Source organism: Rhinatrema bivittatum, chromosome 3 (assembly GCF_901001135.1).
Source record: "Rhinatrema bivittatum chromosome 3, aRhiBiv1.1, whole genome shotgun sequence".
NCBI classification, from domain to species: domain Eukaryota; kingdom Metazoa; phylum Chordata; class Amphibia; order Gymnophiona; family Rhinatrematidae; genus Rhinatrema; species Rhinatrema bivittatum.
In genome coordinates this window covers 386,896,764-386,911,621 of record NC_042617.1, presented here as the reverse complement: position 1 = coordinate 386,911,621, position 14,858 = coordinate 386,896,764, and the positions used below count along the sequence as shown (strand labels likewise).

The 14,858-nt window shown below is 42.9% G+C and overlaps 1 protein-coding gene across 1 annotated transcript in view; it reads right to left on the bottom strand.

Annotated features, from left to right (window-relative positions):
• SLC17A5 (solute carrier family 17 member 5) overlaps positions 1-14,858 on the bottom strand; it is an 82,418-nt gene that overhangs the window by 23,777 nt on the left and 43,783 nt on the right. Inside the window, exons 4-6 of the mRNA XM_029595621.1 lie at positions 8,874-8,961; positions 6,069-6,155; positions 5,093-5,211 (exon numbers count right to left, since the gene is read on the bottom strand). Coding sequence (XP_029451481.1) covers positions 5,093-5,211; positions 6,069-6,155; positions 8,874-8,961 — 294 coding nt within the window. The remainder of the gene's footprint in view (positions 1-5,092; positions 5,212-6,068; positions 6,156-8,873; positions 8,962-14,858) is intronic.

The following is a 14,858-nucleotide window of genomic DNA, read 5'->3' as shown; positions in this document are numbered from 1 at the left end:
AATACATCTGGATTGTGCTTCTAAGATGGTATTTTTAAACAATGAAAGTATCTATCCTTAAGCACACTATATGGCAGAGGGAATAGTGACAAAGTGTCCAAATCCAAAGAATGCTATTATCCCAAAAAATTTATCAAATTAAACAGTGTAGGTACACGACTAAGTTGTTAGAATTTTGTTGAACAAAGACCTCATACAAGGCATACGTTTACACTGCTAATTAGCACACAGTATACCGGCAGTATAATCATAGGTTTTATGGTATCGGGTTCCACTTTTTTTTGGTTTTTTTTCTTTATGCTCGAGTGAGAAATATATACATGGCCCATTTGAGACCCATACTGAACATTGCAAAATTGCACTTGACATGGACCGCGTTTCGGCATCAACAGCCTTCATCAAGGGCCAGTGATATGTGAGAGTGCAAGAGCAGCATATTGAAGCAGCATATTGAAGCAGGAGAAACATTACTGCTTCAATATGCTGAGAGAGTGAGAGGAGTGAGAGATTTTGAAATATTTAAATCAACTGCCTATTTAAATCAACTGCTAAATCAGCACCCTATGCCGATCAATTGTTGTCTGCTGTTTACATTACCTCTTTAGTTGAGTTATGTTAAACTAATTCTTTCTCTCTTATTGATCCCAAATTTATACTCCCTGTTTTATTGTAACTTTCTCTCTTCTTGTTAAATGTTTTCCCCTGGTTCTGCTGTAAACCGGTACGATAAGACTTCGTCTTGAGCATCGGTATATTAAAAGAATTTAAATAAATAAATTCAAATAAATAAATAAATATGTGGGGAAAGCCACAGAGGAGGGAAAGAAAAGACATGGAGAGAAAGACAATAAAAGGAGAGAGAGAAAGATGTGAGAGAGACAGATGAAGGGGAAAGATGAAGAAAGAAGAAAACAGAAGGAAAACCAAGAAAAGGAATCATGAGACAGAGACAAGAAGAAATGTGGCACATGACTAAGAATTCTATAAGGAATAAAACAAAAGAAAAATAATTCAACTGTATTTGAATATATGAGTTTACTTTAAATATTATATTGAATACAACTTAATTTTTAATTATTTTTATAACATATATAATATACGGCAGCTTTTTAAGATTGTCTAAAGTTCAAGTTCTTGAAATCATAACGATCCTGGAGAAATCTGGAGTCTTCACTGACTTCTACAGAAGAGATCTCGAAAGCTTAAGTACTACAAAATCTTTGTTTCCTGGTCCTTTAAAAAAGGTATCACTGCACACGTAATGCAAACTTGGACTGTCTGTGATGATGCAGCAGGTGAGTTGATATTTGTGGCCTTGAGAATAACGTGCTGAGATCAGTTTGGAGGAGGTAAGGGAAGAAGTGGGAGGATAAGACGATAGCACAGGTAAAGGCAGATAAAGTGGAGGAGGAAGGGGAAATGGAGAGGGTTGGCGATGAAATTATGAGTGACCGAGTCAATAGGAGATGTAAGAATGCAAAACAAGATGGGGAGATGGAGGGATGAGAAGTAAAGAGGAAGGGTGATGAAGTGGAATAGCTTGTCCAACTCAGAAAGCATAGGAGTTGAGGAACAGGCACAGGGGAAGAGGCCCAGAGATTGGTAGTCATGTTTTGGGCAGGGTGGGTGCTGCCCATTATCAAAAAGTTGGATTAATCCTGAAATATAGCAAGAGGACTTGACTAGTTGTACATGTGTGAGATCCCTGTCTAGGTTTCACTGTTCTTTACAATGGATGAATTTTCCAGCGTTGCAAGGTCCAAGAGTTATGTCCAGTAATGCTGAGTGACAGGAGGGTTCTTCTTCCAAAAGAGGAAAGGCAAATTAGTGGTATATATGAAGCTTCCATGAGGCACCGGGGAGCAGGTTTATTTATTAAAGAACTTAAAGGGAACTGGGGAGAAGAGCACGGGCTACATCCTGTCCTGGGTTTCCAGTGTGATCTGGAGAAGAGAGGAGTTCTCTTCTCCAAGGGGCCAAAGGCCAATTCAGGAACCTTAGACCACCAGATATCCGTGGGAAAATTTGTCCTGGGGACAGTCAGCCAGTTGCGGAGTAGATTGGTGAATTACAAGAAGGATTCCATTCCTTTTCCTGAGCTGGTGTGAAAGGCTTTGGCAATGGATTAGAAATTCCGGTGTTTAAGTAACCTAAAGCAGCATAAGATTTGTGCTTCAATATGTGATTTTTTTTTTTTTTAGAAGATTGAGGGAACTGCATTATATTTTTAGATTTGAGATTTGGATTGTTCATTTTTGTTCCTGCTGATTGTTGAATTCAGTGAACTTTCTCTTTGTTTAAAGACCTAATTTACTGGTGTGGACTGGCTTTATTTTTGTGGATTTGGGGTGTAAATCTTAGTGGCCCTGCACATTAAATCATGCCCCCAGGGCACATCTCTGCTACCAGTCGGTCAGTGCTCTGCAGGACATAGAAGTGTGAATCACTTTTTAGAGGGATAGAGAGGTTTACATATGAGAAACTATTAACACATCCCAGTAAGGGATTACAGGTTTTTGGGGGTAATTTTGTAACATCATGCATAAATTGGCCAGCAAAAATATACACTTAAATTACACCATTTTTCAAAGCAGACTTATGTGCATACATCCACTTTGAATATTATCCTGGCAAAACTACTCACATACAATTACACCTCCTATTTGGTGTGTGTGGTTTTGCTGAGCAAATTTACATTCATATTTTTTTTTAATAATAATAAAATATGCATTTAAGTCGCAATCCTGGTCAGACTTCACCCCCTGAAATGCCTCTCACCTGTGTGTGTGTGTGTGTTTAACTTTATGAGTGCATCGGTCATGCAATTGTCCAAAGAGCCATTTCTGCTGGTATAGCACTACTTTACCTGCCGAAGGCTCTTGGAAAATTACCCTCCTTCCTGTCAGTGCCAATTCGCACCATTTGCATTAACCAGCTTTGCACCACTAATAGGATTCATCAGCAAATAAACTATAGAAATATTTTGTTGGTCAAGCATTGGTTCTATATTTGATTTTCAAATTTGTTTGCTACCAGCTAGACTCGCTTCCTTAGGCGTATGCCCTTTTGAGAATTTACAATCCAACTCGATCTCTCAGGTCATCCCAGAGTGAATGTTTGGACCGTCCTTGGGTAAGGCAGGCGCAATTAGCAGAGACCAGAGAGTCTGATTCTCTGTAGTAGTCCCTAATATTTGGATCTCCCTTCTAGAAGCGTTGCATCTAATAGACTCAAAGGCATTCAAATCGCTGTTAAAAACCCATTTATTTAAACAAGCTTTTGATTAAGTATTTATAGAGATCTGTCTGTCCTCTGTTTGGAGACTGTGATCTGTATTTCCCTGACTTGTTCGTTTTAAATTGTGTATGTAACTTGTAAATCGCTTAGTTTTTTTGTAAGAGATTAATAAATAAATATAATAAATGCAAACTCACATTTCCCTCGTCCCCAATACCCGTTTGTTTGTGTGGGTAACAAAAAAAAAAAAAAATTTGCACAGCTCAGGGCACCTTAATACATTGGGGCCTTAAAGTCCTTACCCTAAAACCCTGGCCCAAGCAAACAAATCAGTCCACAGACAACAAAGGGAAAAACTGAAGCATGCTCTGTAGCCCTGTGTAGAGGGAGGCAAGCTGAGAGTCTCATACAGAGCATAAAAACCCTCAGCTAAGGTTGATGCAAAAAACCAGGCACCGAATAGGAGTGCCCACTTCCCTAACGCGCAAGCAACCACATTCCCTGTGCGACCAAGGCAGTTTTCAAATTAGCACAAAATCAGAGCATCGTAAAAAAGGGCGCGCTGACGGAGAAATGAGTCTCTGGCACTCAAAGGTTTATTGCATCAGGTGCAAAAACGTCTAAATTGTCTGTTTCTAACAAAAGTGCATCATGTACATTAAGTTATGGAAATCTGCAATGCCTGTTTACCAAGAGGAAAGGAATCGCCTGCGATTTTTTAAGGTGCAGTTTAGCTAATTATTATGCTCCACTCCATTTCTCCCTATATACATTTTTCTATTTTTTTGTTCTAACCCCAAATAACTAAATCTTATACTAATCTCTCTAAACAACTCTACCCAACAAGGAGCACATTTATCGCAACACAAAGGGCCACATTTTTAATGTTGCTCACGAGCCTTTGACTGTGAGTAAACTTTACTCCACTTCCAGAGCTGGAGTTAATTTTCCTGCATCAAAAAGTGTGCACTGGGCATCCAGACTTTGGGTGAACTTTCCTGCGTCGGGCAATAATAGCTAATGTTTTCATTTACATGGAATTTAAATGCGCTGGGCAGTATCCAGTATGCGTTTGGCTTGGACACACATTGTAGACGTGCGAATCTACTTATTGCATCAGGGGCCATTATCGTGTGCATGAAATGCATGCTCAACCACAAGTAAACCCATGCACTAGGCCGGACGCATCTTATTGCTTCGGCCTGTCTGGGTCTAAACACTAAGCTGACAGGAAGTCAATCATATTTAGCTGATTATAAACATTAATCACTGGGGAAAGCCATCACTGCCAGGGTCCTAGAAGCTATGGGCCGGATTTTAAAAGGGTTAACACGCGCCGGGCCTATTTTCAAAAGGCCCGGCAACACGCGTAAGTCCCGGGGCTTGCAAAAAGTGGGCCAGAAGCCTCTGACACAGCGGCCATTTGCCCTGTGTCGCAGGATCGCGTGCTGGCAGGCTGCCAGTGTGCGCAACCTGCGCCTGCCTCAAGGCAGGCACAAAAGGTGAAATGAAGATTTTTTTTTGGGGGGGGGGGGGGGGCTTAGAGTAAGGCTGGGGTGGAAAAGGTGAGGGGAAGGGGTGGGATGGTTAGGTTAGGGGGAAGGGAAGTTCCCTTCCAGGCTGCTCCGATATCGGAGTGGGAGGGAACAGAGGAAGACAGCATGGCTCGACACGCGCAAGGCGCACAATTGTGCACCCCCTTGCGCGCGCCGATCCTGGATTTTATAACTTGCGCGCATGTTATAAAATCTACCCCATATGTGTATTTTTTTTTTTAATTTTAAACGAAAATACCTTTATCATGTTTGTACCTTTTTTAGCTCTGACAGTGCCCAATAGTCAGGAATCTCCGTACCTGATTTTGAAGAGATGAAAGAATGTAATCTTTTTCAGACTGTGAGATTGTTCTGTGAGTTTTGGGGGTATCGCTAACGAGCCACCACCAAAAGATGAACCATATTATTCCACATGCACCTTGAAAAAAAGAATATCAAAAGACAGCTGCTGCATGTTCACATCAATAATTCTGTATATGTTTACTACAAACACAAATTTCACAAACAAATTACTGTGTGCCAAAAAAAAAATTCCCCCAAACAAACAAAAACAAGTCTTCACCATGGGTAAGATGTCCTAATGAAGTCTGTGATGCCCTTCTCCCATGGAGCATTAGATGTGGTTGGTTTCTGGTAACACCTGTGTACCTGTCCTATTTATTTTCCCTATTCTGAAGTGGCAGCAATGTGCTGACTAGGGAAATGATGGGAAGAGGCTCTAGAGATCATTTCCTCAGCTTCCGAAAACAAGCTGGGGAGGCAGGCTCCCATAAAAACAAGACAGCTGTGAACTCTAAGAGAGAGATCCCCAGTGGTACTGCATCCTTATTATGTTGACATGCTGGCTCTCTACTTAATACTCCACTTAACACTTTTATACTGCTCCTCGACGTACGCAACGCCCATTATAAAGTTTCGTTTTTGCTGGAAATGGAAGGTACAAATGAGTGATCTTTGCCTTCTTTGCACTCTGTTTACTCACAGCTTGAAGAGCCCAAGGAAATATATTACCAGACACCTGACATACCATAGGTGGGAGAAGCTTTAGCCAAGTGGTGGTTAAAGCATTGAAACAAGTCAAGAGATGTCCTGGGATGCACTGCCCTGCACTCTATGTGGCCCCTGTCAGGTCACCATCACCCTTTGGCCTTTGTTTACCCACAAGATAACATCTTTGAATATACAAAAAGCTTTACTTTAAATGCTGTATAATCTTATTTGCACTGGGGCATACCCCAGAGATGAATATTATATTTAAAATGAGAACCAGCTTACCAAATATGTAGAATACAAAGGTCCAGTCCATATAGTAGCAAATTAAACCAGACACTGGGAGGGAGATAACCGTTCCCAGCTGGGCACCTGGGAAGATGAGAAAATAAAAAGAGAACATTTACTTTGATATCTTTAGATCTGGAAAGCAGGCATTGGCCATATATAATCACAGACGGAAATCAGCATAAGGGGATTTCAAAAGCAATCGGAGTTTATGCTTTTATCCTCCTTCTATACAGAGACTTCTCACATGGTAATGAAGGTCTGTTGTGTGTTTGCGTGTGTGTGACCCTGTCTCCCCATAACTTTGATATGGCTGGATCCAGCTCCAGCAAACTGAATTGTTCCTATGAGGTGCCACAGGAAGGAAACTTTGGGCAGGACCAGGAAGCAGGCTGGCACAGGCCCTTAAAATGTACTTAGGGCACTGGGGGTGGGGAGAAGGTGCTGCAGGCGCAGCCTTGGCAGGGCTATGTATTTCTACTTGGGTGGGCAGGGGGCTGTGTTAAGGCCACTAGACCCAGACTTTTTTTTTTTTTTTTTTAATATAGCTGGTTAAGACTACAGTCATCCAATTAGGTTTAAAAGTTTTATGGATACTAGTAGCTGAATAATTTTCATCAGGGATATTCAGTTTCTCTCACTGAATATCCGGGACAAGTTATCTGGTTAACAGCAGCTGGATAACTTGTTCACTCACCAGCTTACTAAACACTGGGCCCTAATTGACTTTTTTTTTTTGGGGGGGGGGGGGGGGGGGGGAGGAGGGAGGGGCACGCATGAAAGGAGGGTCTAAAATTGGCAATTTTCCCCATAAGAAAAGCATGTGGTGTTGAACCGAGGCTATCTAGAAAATTATGCTTTCTACCAGTGTTTCTTTTCAGGAGTTAGAAAAGGGTGCTGCAAAAACAATCCCAACGTGTGACATCAAAGCAAAGAGAAGAATCTCTGGGTAAACTGAAGAGAGTAAAGGAATATTCAGAAATCCAGCCAAAAACTCTGCCATGCTCCCCAAAGGTGTACCATGCTAAAACACGCTCAGAAAAAAAGAACTGTGCAACCAGAACTTATGTTCCTGAGATGCCGAGGAATTCCTTTTGGATGCCGCAGGCACAGCACTCCTCTGACTCACTGCTTGGACTATTGGAAAGTCGCTGGATTCCCCCCATCAGGCTTTACAGCTGCTGAGTCTGAACTACAATAATAAATAGTACTGTTTGTTACCCTATGTCTATTCCAGCCCTGGGAAGGAAATCAAATTAGCACAGTACTCCTTATGGGAGGTAAGCTAACAGGATAATAGGCATGCAAAATGAAAATCTTAATATTTAAACTAAACAAACTCTGGCCAGGTCTGAAGAGATGCAGGTTACCAGTACAGAAAAGCTATTGAGAACAAAATTCATTTTTTTAAATTTCAGTTTCAGATTGGTTTTTTTAAATTTAGAATAAAAACTATATTTAGGTTTAGTTCACTCCTTCAGTTACATTGTAAACTGGCATAATGTGCCCCACGAATGTCGGTATATAAAAAAAGTTAATACATAAAATAAATAAATAAATAAATAAATAAAATTTGCTTTTTACAGAATGGGAATTTGAAAAATTACGAAACAAGTTTTCAAAAGCTCAGCAGGCCAGTTTGCAGCTTTTGTGTATGCAGCCCAAAACTTTCTGAATACTCCAGCAAAAAGTGGATAAACTTGATCTCGTATTGTGTGACATGCGTGAACATTTATCTGCCACCACCAACACCACCAGGGCTGGTGCTTCCATTAGGAAAACCAGGCGGTCCCCTAGAGCGCCAAAATTATTGGGGATACTAAAATCTTGCTAGTTCAAGTCCGGGAGGGATGCTGTGCCAAAGCCAATACTGCCAAAGGAGGAAGCACTGCGCCGGAGCCACTGCTGCCAGTAGGAAGGAGTACTGGGCTCAAGATTAAACCCTGGCGTCATTCTTGATACCACACGGTGCCACCAACAAGGCTCAAACCTAGACCTTTATTTTCTTCATAACCCTAAAAGTGGCAACAGCTGTGTGAGCAGGGTCATCCCTTGGGTGTGGGGAGGGAGCACAAGTGGGGCGACTGCTACTGCGGTAACCCTGCTGTCACAGACTTAAGCCATGCCCCTCCCCCTGGCAAAGAATTGCTGGTCGCAGCGCCCTGTGGCCCGGGAGGCGAGAGCCATCTCCCTCCGTGACCCAGCTAGTAAAACAGCGGGTCCAGAGCTTCTTACCCTTTCTTGCCACCACTAGGTCCTCTTCCTCCCTCGGTGCTCAATCAGCAGGGGAGGGAGAGGGGCTAGAGGCAGCAGGAGCAGGTCAGAAGTACTGGATCTATCGGCCCCGTTCTCCTGTTGGCTGGGCCATGAAGGTGCGGGTTAGGCAGGAGGGGAGGCACCCTGGAGGCAGAGAAGCAGCTTTCAAGATGGGTCACAGGGAGAGTGTGTGTGTGTCGGGGGGGGGGGGGGGGGGGGGGGTGAATAGCTGGAACTAAGGGATGTGGCACGCAGACTGAGGACTGAGACTTTGTTTCTGGCAGACCAGGAGTTACTGTAGGCATGAGGGAGAGGAACCCCACACTTCAACCTCATGGTGGTTGGGCTCTGCTCTGGCTGATTTGCCCTGGGTTCCATGCCCACCAGGGATCAGGGCAATGGTTTGTGTGTGACCATTTCTTGTGCAATTTCCCTGCTACGTCACAGAAATGCTCCTTGCTGGGTTTTCTGGTTAGGCAGGTTATGGTTGCCTGATGTAACAAACTTAATTTACTCTAATAAATCAGCATGTACTTATAAACTCACCTGCATAGGAAAGGCTGAGCAGCCTGCTGCGCTCCATTGGCGGTGCCCAGGAGGACCACATGGCATGCATTGCAGGGAAGGTAACACCCTGAAAAACAAACAAAAAAAAGAAAAATCAGACTCTCAAAAATCACCACAAGAAGCTTGTTCGTACATCATCAACTTTTGGCTTTGATTAATTTAAAAGGACAATTTTTTTAAAATCCTAAGCTGGGTGTGGCAAATTGTGCCATCTTCCAGACTTCACTCATCCCGTCACAAATAAAATCGAAGCAGACAGGGAGAGACCAACAACTATTTTAAACTGTAAATATTTGGGACTACTAAGTTCCCTTCTTCAAGCAATTATTTGTCTCAACAGTTTGCTCTTCAAACATTCATTATTTTAATAAAGTTATTACTAATATTCAATTACTGTGATTTTCTTTTAAATTATTTTAATTCTGTGAATTATAGAATTACAGTACTGTAGGTGAAAAACTGCAAAATTGGGGACAGAGAGGACTAAAAGATCTGCAGTACTTTTAATTTTATGTTTAGGGTGTGCTAAGTACTATTCATCACAATATGATTCTGTAGAAGGTGAAATTACTATTCACCTGATAATTTCCTTTCCTTGAACAGTCCGATCAGACTGCATAAGTGCGTTATGCATTCCAACCAGCAGATGGAAACAGAGAACAGGTCGCTGATGCCACTCTTTATATACCTCTGTGCTGACACAAGCATGCCAGTATTTCTATATCAATACAACTGAGGTCAACATTAATAGAACCATAATAGCGGTAATTATAACTACATTTATCATTATTATAATCTCAGAAAAAACTAGGAAGCAAGCAATGAATGAAGAGTCTCCAATAACAGCATAAGAAACCTCTCATCTGCAGCAAAGCATAGGAAGCCATAACACTTTCCAACCTGCGAAAAACATTTGCTGCAAGGCATAGAGTGAACAAAGGCAATGAAGATAGCAGTAGGATAGGGAGAGTCCTGGACTGATCTGACTATATTCAAGGAAAGGAAATTATCAGGTAAGTAGTAATTTCACCTTCCTCTTCATCATCAGACAGACCAGTCCAGACAAATGGGAAGTACCCATGCTACTCTCTAATAGGGCGGGATGCTGCCCAAGGACACCACGAAACTGCCAAGGTCTCAGATGCTACCTCTGCAACCCTGATAGCCAGACTGCAACATCCAGAAAAGGATGTAATATAGATCAAGATGCTGCTCTACAGATCTCCAAGAAGAGACCAATTGCCACATTGCCCATGAAGAAACCTGAGCCCTTGTGGAATGACCCCGAATCTAGTTCAGCAATGGAGATCCAGACACCACATAAACCTCTGTAAACACCTCTTTAAATCAGCATGCTACTGTAGCTCCACTGGGCGCCCCTCTTCTCTGCACTCTACTATACAGAACAAAAATTAGATCAGAGATCCTGAAATTTTGTAAAGGATGCTCCTTTACATCCAAGGATCAAAGAGGCATGCATTCTTTTGAAAGTAAGCAGTTTAGCACAATTAGCCTTAAAAGGAACAAACTATGATCCCACCAAGACAGACAAAACTAATTTCCGGTACAAGGATGAACCAGAATCTGCAGCGGAAGTCTAACATGCTTTTCACCTTTCAAAACTCAAGAGACATCTAGATGAGAAGGCAGTAGCCTGTCTTGTATAAGTTCTCTATAGCAACAGAGGCCCGCCCCCTGCACCAGGAGTGCCTTCAGAGCCAATCCCTTAGGAAGACCTTCTCCCAAATATCCAGAATCAAGGGACTGATGCATTTCCAGCAGCATCACAATGCCCAGAACACCAGTCCTCAAAAAAACTCCTCAATATACACCGAGGCCAAGGAAATGGAACATTTTCTAGTTGTCAGGCGTGCAGCCACCATGGCACTAAATGTGCCTTTATGGGATCCTGGCATAGGAATATCTTGTGAGGCTGAAGCCTAGAAGACTGCCGCACAGCTCCCTGGAAAACCACTTTGTGAGAGGATTGACTGTTGGAAAGACAATCCACCCCAAACCCAGCAACAAATGGATCATTCACTGAAAAGCAGAAAGTTCTCTAGGATCACTGCTTTTTAACATATTTATAAATGACCTAGAGATAGGAACAACAAGTGAGGTGATCAAATTTGCTGATGATACAAAGAGGATTGTGAGAAGTTGCAAGAGGACTTTGCAGGACTGGGCATCCAAATGGCAGATGACGTTTAATATGAACAAGTGCAAAGTGATGCACGAAGGGAAGAGCAATCCAAATTATAGCTACACAATACAAGGTTCCACATTGGAGGTCGCCTTCCAGGAAAAGGATCTAGGCATCATCATGGATAATATGTTGAAATCCTCTGCTCAGTGTGCAGCGATGGCCAAGAAAGCAAACAGAATACTAGGAATTAATAGAATACTAGGAACTATTAGGAAAGGAAAGGAGAATAAAACAGAGAATATCATAATGCCTCTGTATTGCTCCATGGTGCGATCTCAACTTGAGTATTGTCTATAGTTCTGGTCCCCCCATACCTCAAAAAAAAGATATAGCAGAATAAGAAAAAGGTACAGAGAATGGTGACCAAAATGATAAAGGAGATGGAACAATTCCCCTATAAAAAAAAAAGCTAAAGAGATTAGGGCTCTTCAATTTGAAGAAGAGATTGCTGAGGGGAGATATGATAGACGTCTATAAAATAATGAGTGGAGTGCAACAGGTATACGCAAATTGGTTGTTTACTTTCAAAGATTTACAAAAGCTAGGGGGCATTTAATGAAGTTACTATTCAATACAATTAAGACAGAAGAAAATATTTTTTTTCTCTCAACACAAACAATGTCTGAAATTCGTTGCTGGAGGATATGGAGAAAGATGTTCGTGTAGCTGAGCTTAAAAAAGATTTAGACAAGTTCCTGAAAGAAACGTCCATAAACCATTATTAAGGTGGACTAGGAAAAATCCACTGCTTATCCCTGGGATAAGCATCATGGAATCCATCAAACTTTTGGGATCTTGCCAGGTATTTATGACCTGGCAGGATCCCAAAGGTTGGAAACAGGATACCGGGCTTGATGAACATTTGGTCTAACCCAGTCTTTTGAAAGGACTTTGCTCTAATCAACCAATCAGTCAAAGAAGGGTACAGCAAAAAAAACCTTTGTGCAGTATTGCAGCCAATGCCACCATCACCTTGGAGAAAGTTCTCGGTTCTGTTGCTAGCCCAAAGGGTAGCACCTGAAACTGAAAATGGTGACTTAATACTGCAAACCTGAGGAAACGCCAGATTGGAAAATGAAAATAAACACCCGTTGGATCCAAAGCAGTCAGACACTCTCCTTTGTGAACTGCTCTGAATATTGATCTTAAGATTTCCAACTATAAGGGACTATCTTCAAGAAGTCAGGGACCACATCAGGTCCAGGGTGGGACAAAAAGTTGCCACTCCTTTTAGGATCACCATTGAAATAAAGTAAATGACGAAAATGGAGTAGCGCCCTCACCCTTCCTGGCTTCCTGGAATAGGAAGCACACCCTTCAGTACAAGGAGCTCTACTGTCTGTCTTCCTACGGTCGAATGACAAGAGAAAACCATAAAGGCAATGGAATTAGAACAGGCAAATCGTAGAACATAAACATTTCTTATTAGGTTCTTGGCCCATTGGTCTCCTGTAATTTGGGACTACCTCTGAAAGAATGGACAAACTACCATTTCTCTCTGTAACCTGAGATAGGACCCCAAGCACTCACTGTGTTGCTCCAGAGGAGCTGGAGCCTATTCTACCAGCCTCATCTCCTTTCAAAGGTGGAAAGGAAAATGACTCTGAAGCAGAACCTTGGTTCAGTCCTCCAGAAGACATGGACCTTAGAGTTGCCCCATGCCTTTGCCACTCTCTCCAGCTCTTCACCCAACAAAAGCTGATCCTGAAAGGGCTGCCTAGCCAAATCAGTAAATATGGAGACTGTGGATCAGCAGCATTTCTATACAAAACCCTGAACATTTATCATGGATGCTACCCTGCTGGCTGAGGAGCATACCAGAACGTATCCGATCTCAGCTAGACACACAGTCCCTGACTCTATTGGTGGGAAATTCTGCCTCAGGTCTTCCTGGGCATTCTGTGCCAGACATATTTCATATCTGCCACAACAGAGCTACACGCCATAATAGGAAAATCATGCACACAGTGCTTAGGCCTGTCTCTTTTTTTCTTTGCATGACATTAAAGTGCCACCAAGATGGCCACCCTAGAAAAAATTAAATTCCTCGTTCTCCTGTAGATCCAGGCAGGTCCTTCACAAACTTAATGGAGTCTACTGAGAACATGGGAGGCTCTACCACCTGCTAGCAGACCTAAACAAACACACAACAGCTGAAAATTAAGCCTTTCCCAAGGAGGAGACCATGGCAGCTATATCCATCCACTCTTTTCTGGGAACTTCCTTTTCTACTTCTGGGAATCTGCTGAAACCAGCCAGAGAAGCCTGAAAAAATGTGCCAGGGATGTGGCTGACCCAGAACTAAGGACTGCACATTATAGGGTGGTATTCTGCGCATCGGGGACTGCTATTCTAGACCCTTTCAGCAATTGGAACGGCCATGACAAAGACATCTACGGTGCTGCAGATTTTTCCTTGCATTCCTCTGCAGCACTAAAATAATGCAAAGACTGGGAGACCAGAGGACCAGCTCTCTTCTACAGAAGAGATATCACACTAATCCTTAGGTGCACATTCTCCCTTGTCTGGACCCTCTTCACTGATCCCTCATGTAAAAAGCCCTTAAGGGAAGCCCCAGAAAATACCTGTGCTGCTGTGCTTAGCCTTTGCCATGCTGGGCTCCAATTGAGGGCAATGATACTGGGAAACTGCAGGGAGTTCCTAAAACTGTACCCTGCTCATTATAAAATACTTGTAGACCTTTGGCAAAAAATAAATCTCTGAAACACAGTGTAGAGCCAGAAAGAATTATCCTTCATAGAGGAATCTTGCACTCCCTATTGCTACTGCTGCAGAGGCCTAAGAGGCTCTGTGGGATCCAAAACATGACCTCATGTCAAGAAAAGGAGGCACGAACAGCCCAGTACTGCGGCAGCCATGGTAACCAAAAGGCAACTGTGGAAACCAAAATAACGGCCCCTCAGGGCTATAAGAGGACCAAACCCCCCCAGCACTGCAGCAGCCATGGTGACCGCAAACCAGAATCCACAAAATGCCCTTCAGGGCAAAGGGATAGAAAGCCCACTAAAGAGAAGTCTCTGAAGCTGAAAACTCTTTCCTCCTCCACGTGGCCCATACCTTAACCCTGGGCTCCATTCGAATCCAAGGGAATTAAGTCCTGCAACTGCACGTTGCCCCTACAAAGGCTTGCAGACTTTGGCAACTTCCTGTGAAATTGTTGCCCAGGGCCAAGAAGCAGCATCCAGTATGGAATGAGACCCCTATTATTATATCAGCCGCTGTGGAGCTGGAAGCCACCGCAAAATCCGAAAACACGCCTCTTTGGGCTTAGGAACCGCAGTGGATTTAGGAACCACCGCAGAATTTAAGTCGTACATCTCCGGGCTCGGGGCAGGAGGGCCGTATCCCACCATAAGTGCTCGGCTGCAACAAAAAGGACACCGGAACTCCCTCTGAAATCTGAAAAGTGTTGTCAAAATATGGTCTCAGCCGGTGATCACCCCACAGACACATCCTGCAATGGCAATCCTGAACTTCACAGCAATCCTAACAATATCTACTACTTTCCTCAGACTAGATGCTGAGAGGAGCCCGGTTCTGTTCCACGCTCTGCTTGCGCCACCATCATGCTCGCCACTGAATGATACATGGACCCCAAAAAATTAATAAAGGACCACCTCAGTCAGCACCAAATCGCTGACCAGCGCTTGCTGTTTCCACAAATTTCAAAATGGCCACCGGTGCCCCCAACCATCACCTGTAGCCCAGAAAAAAAAAAAAAGCAGTGCTTTCAGTCA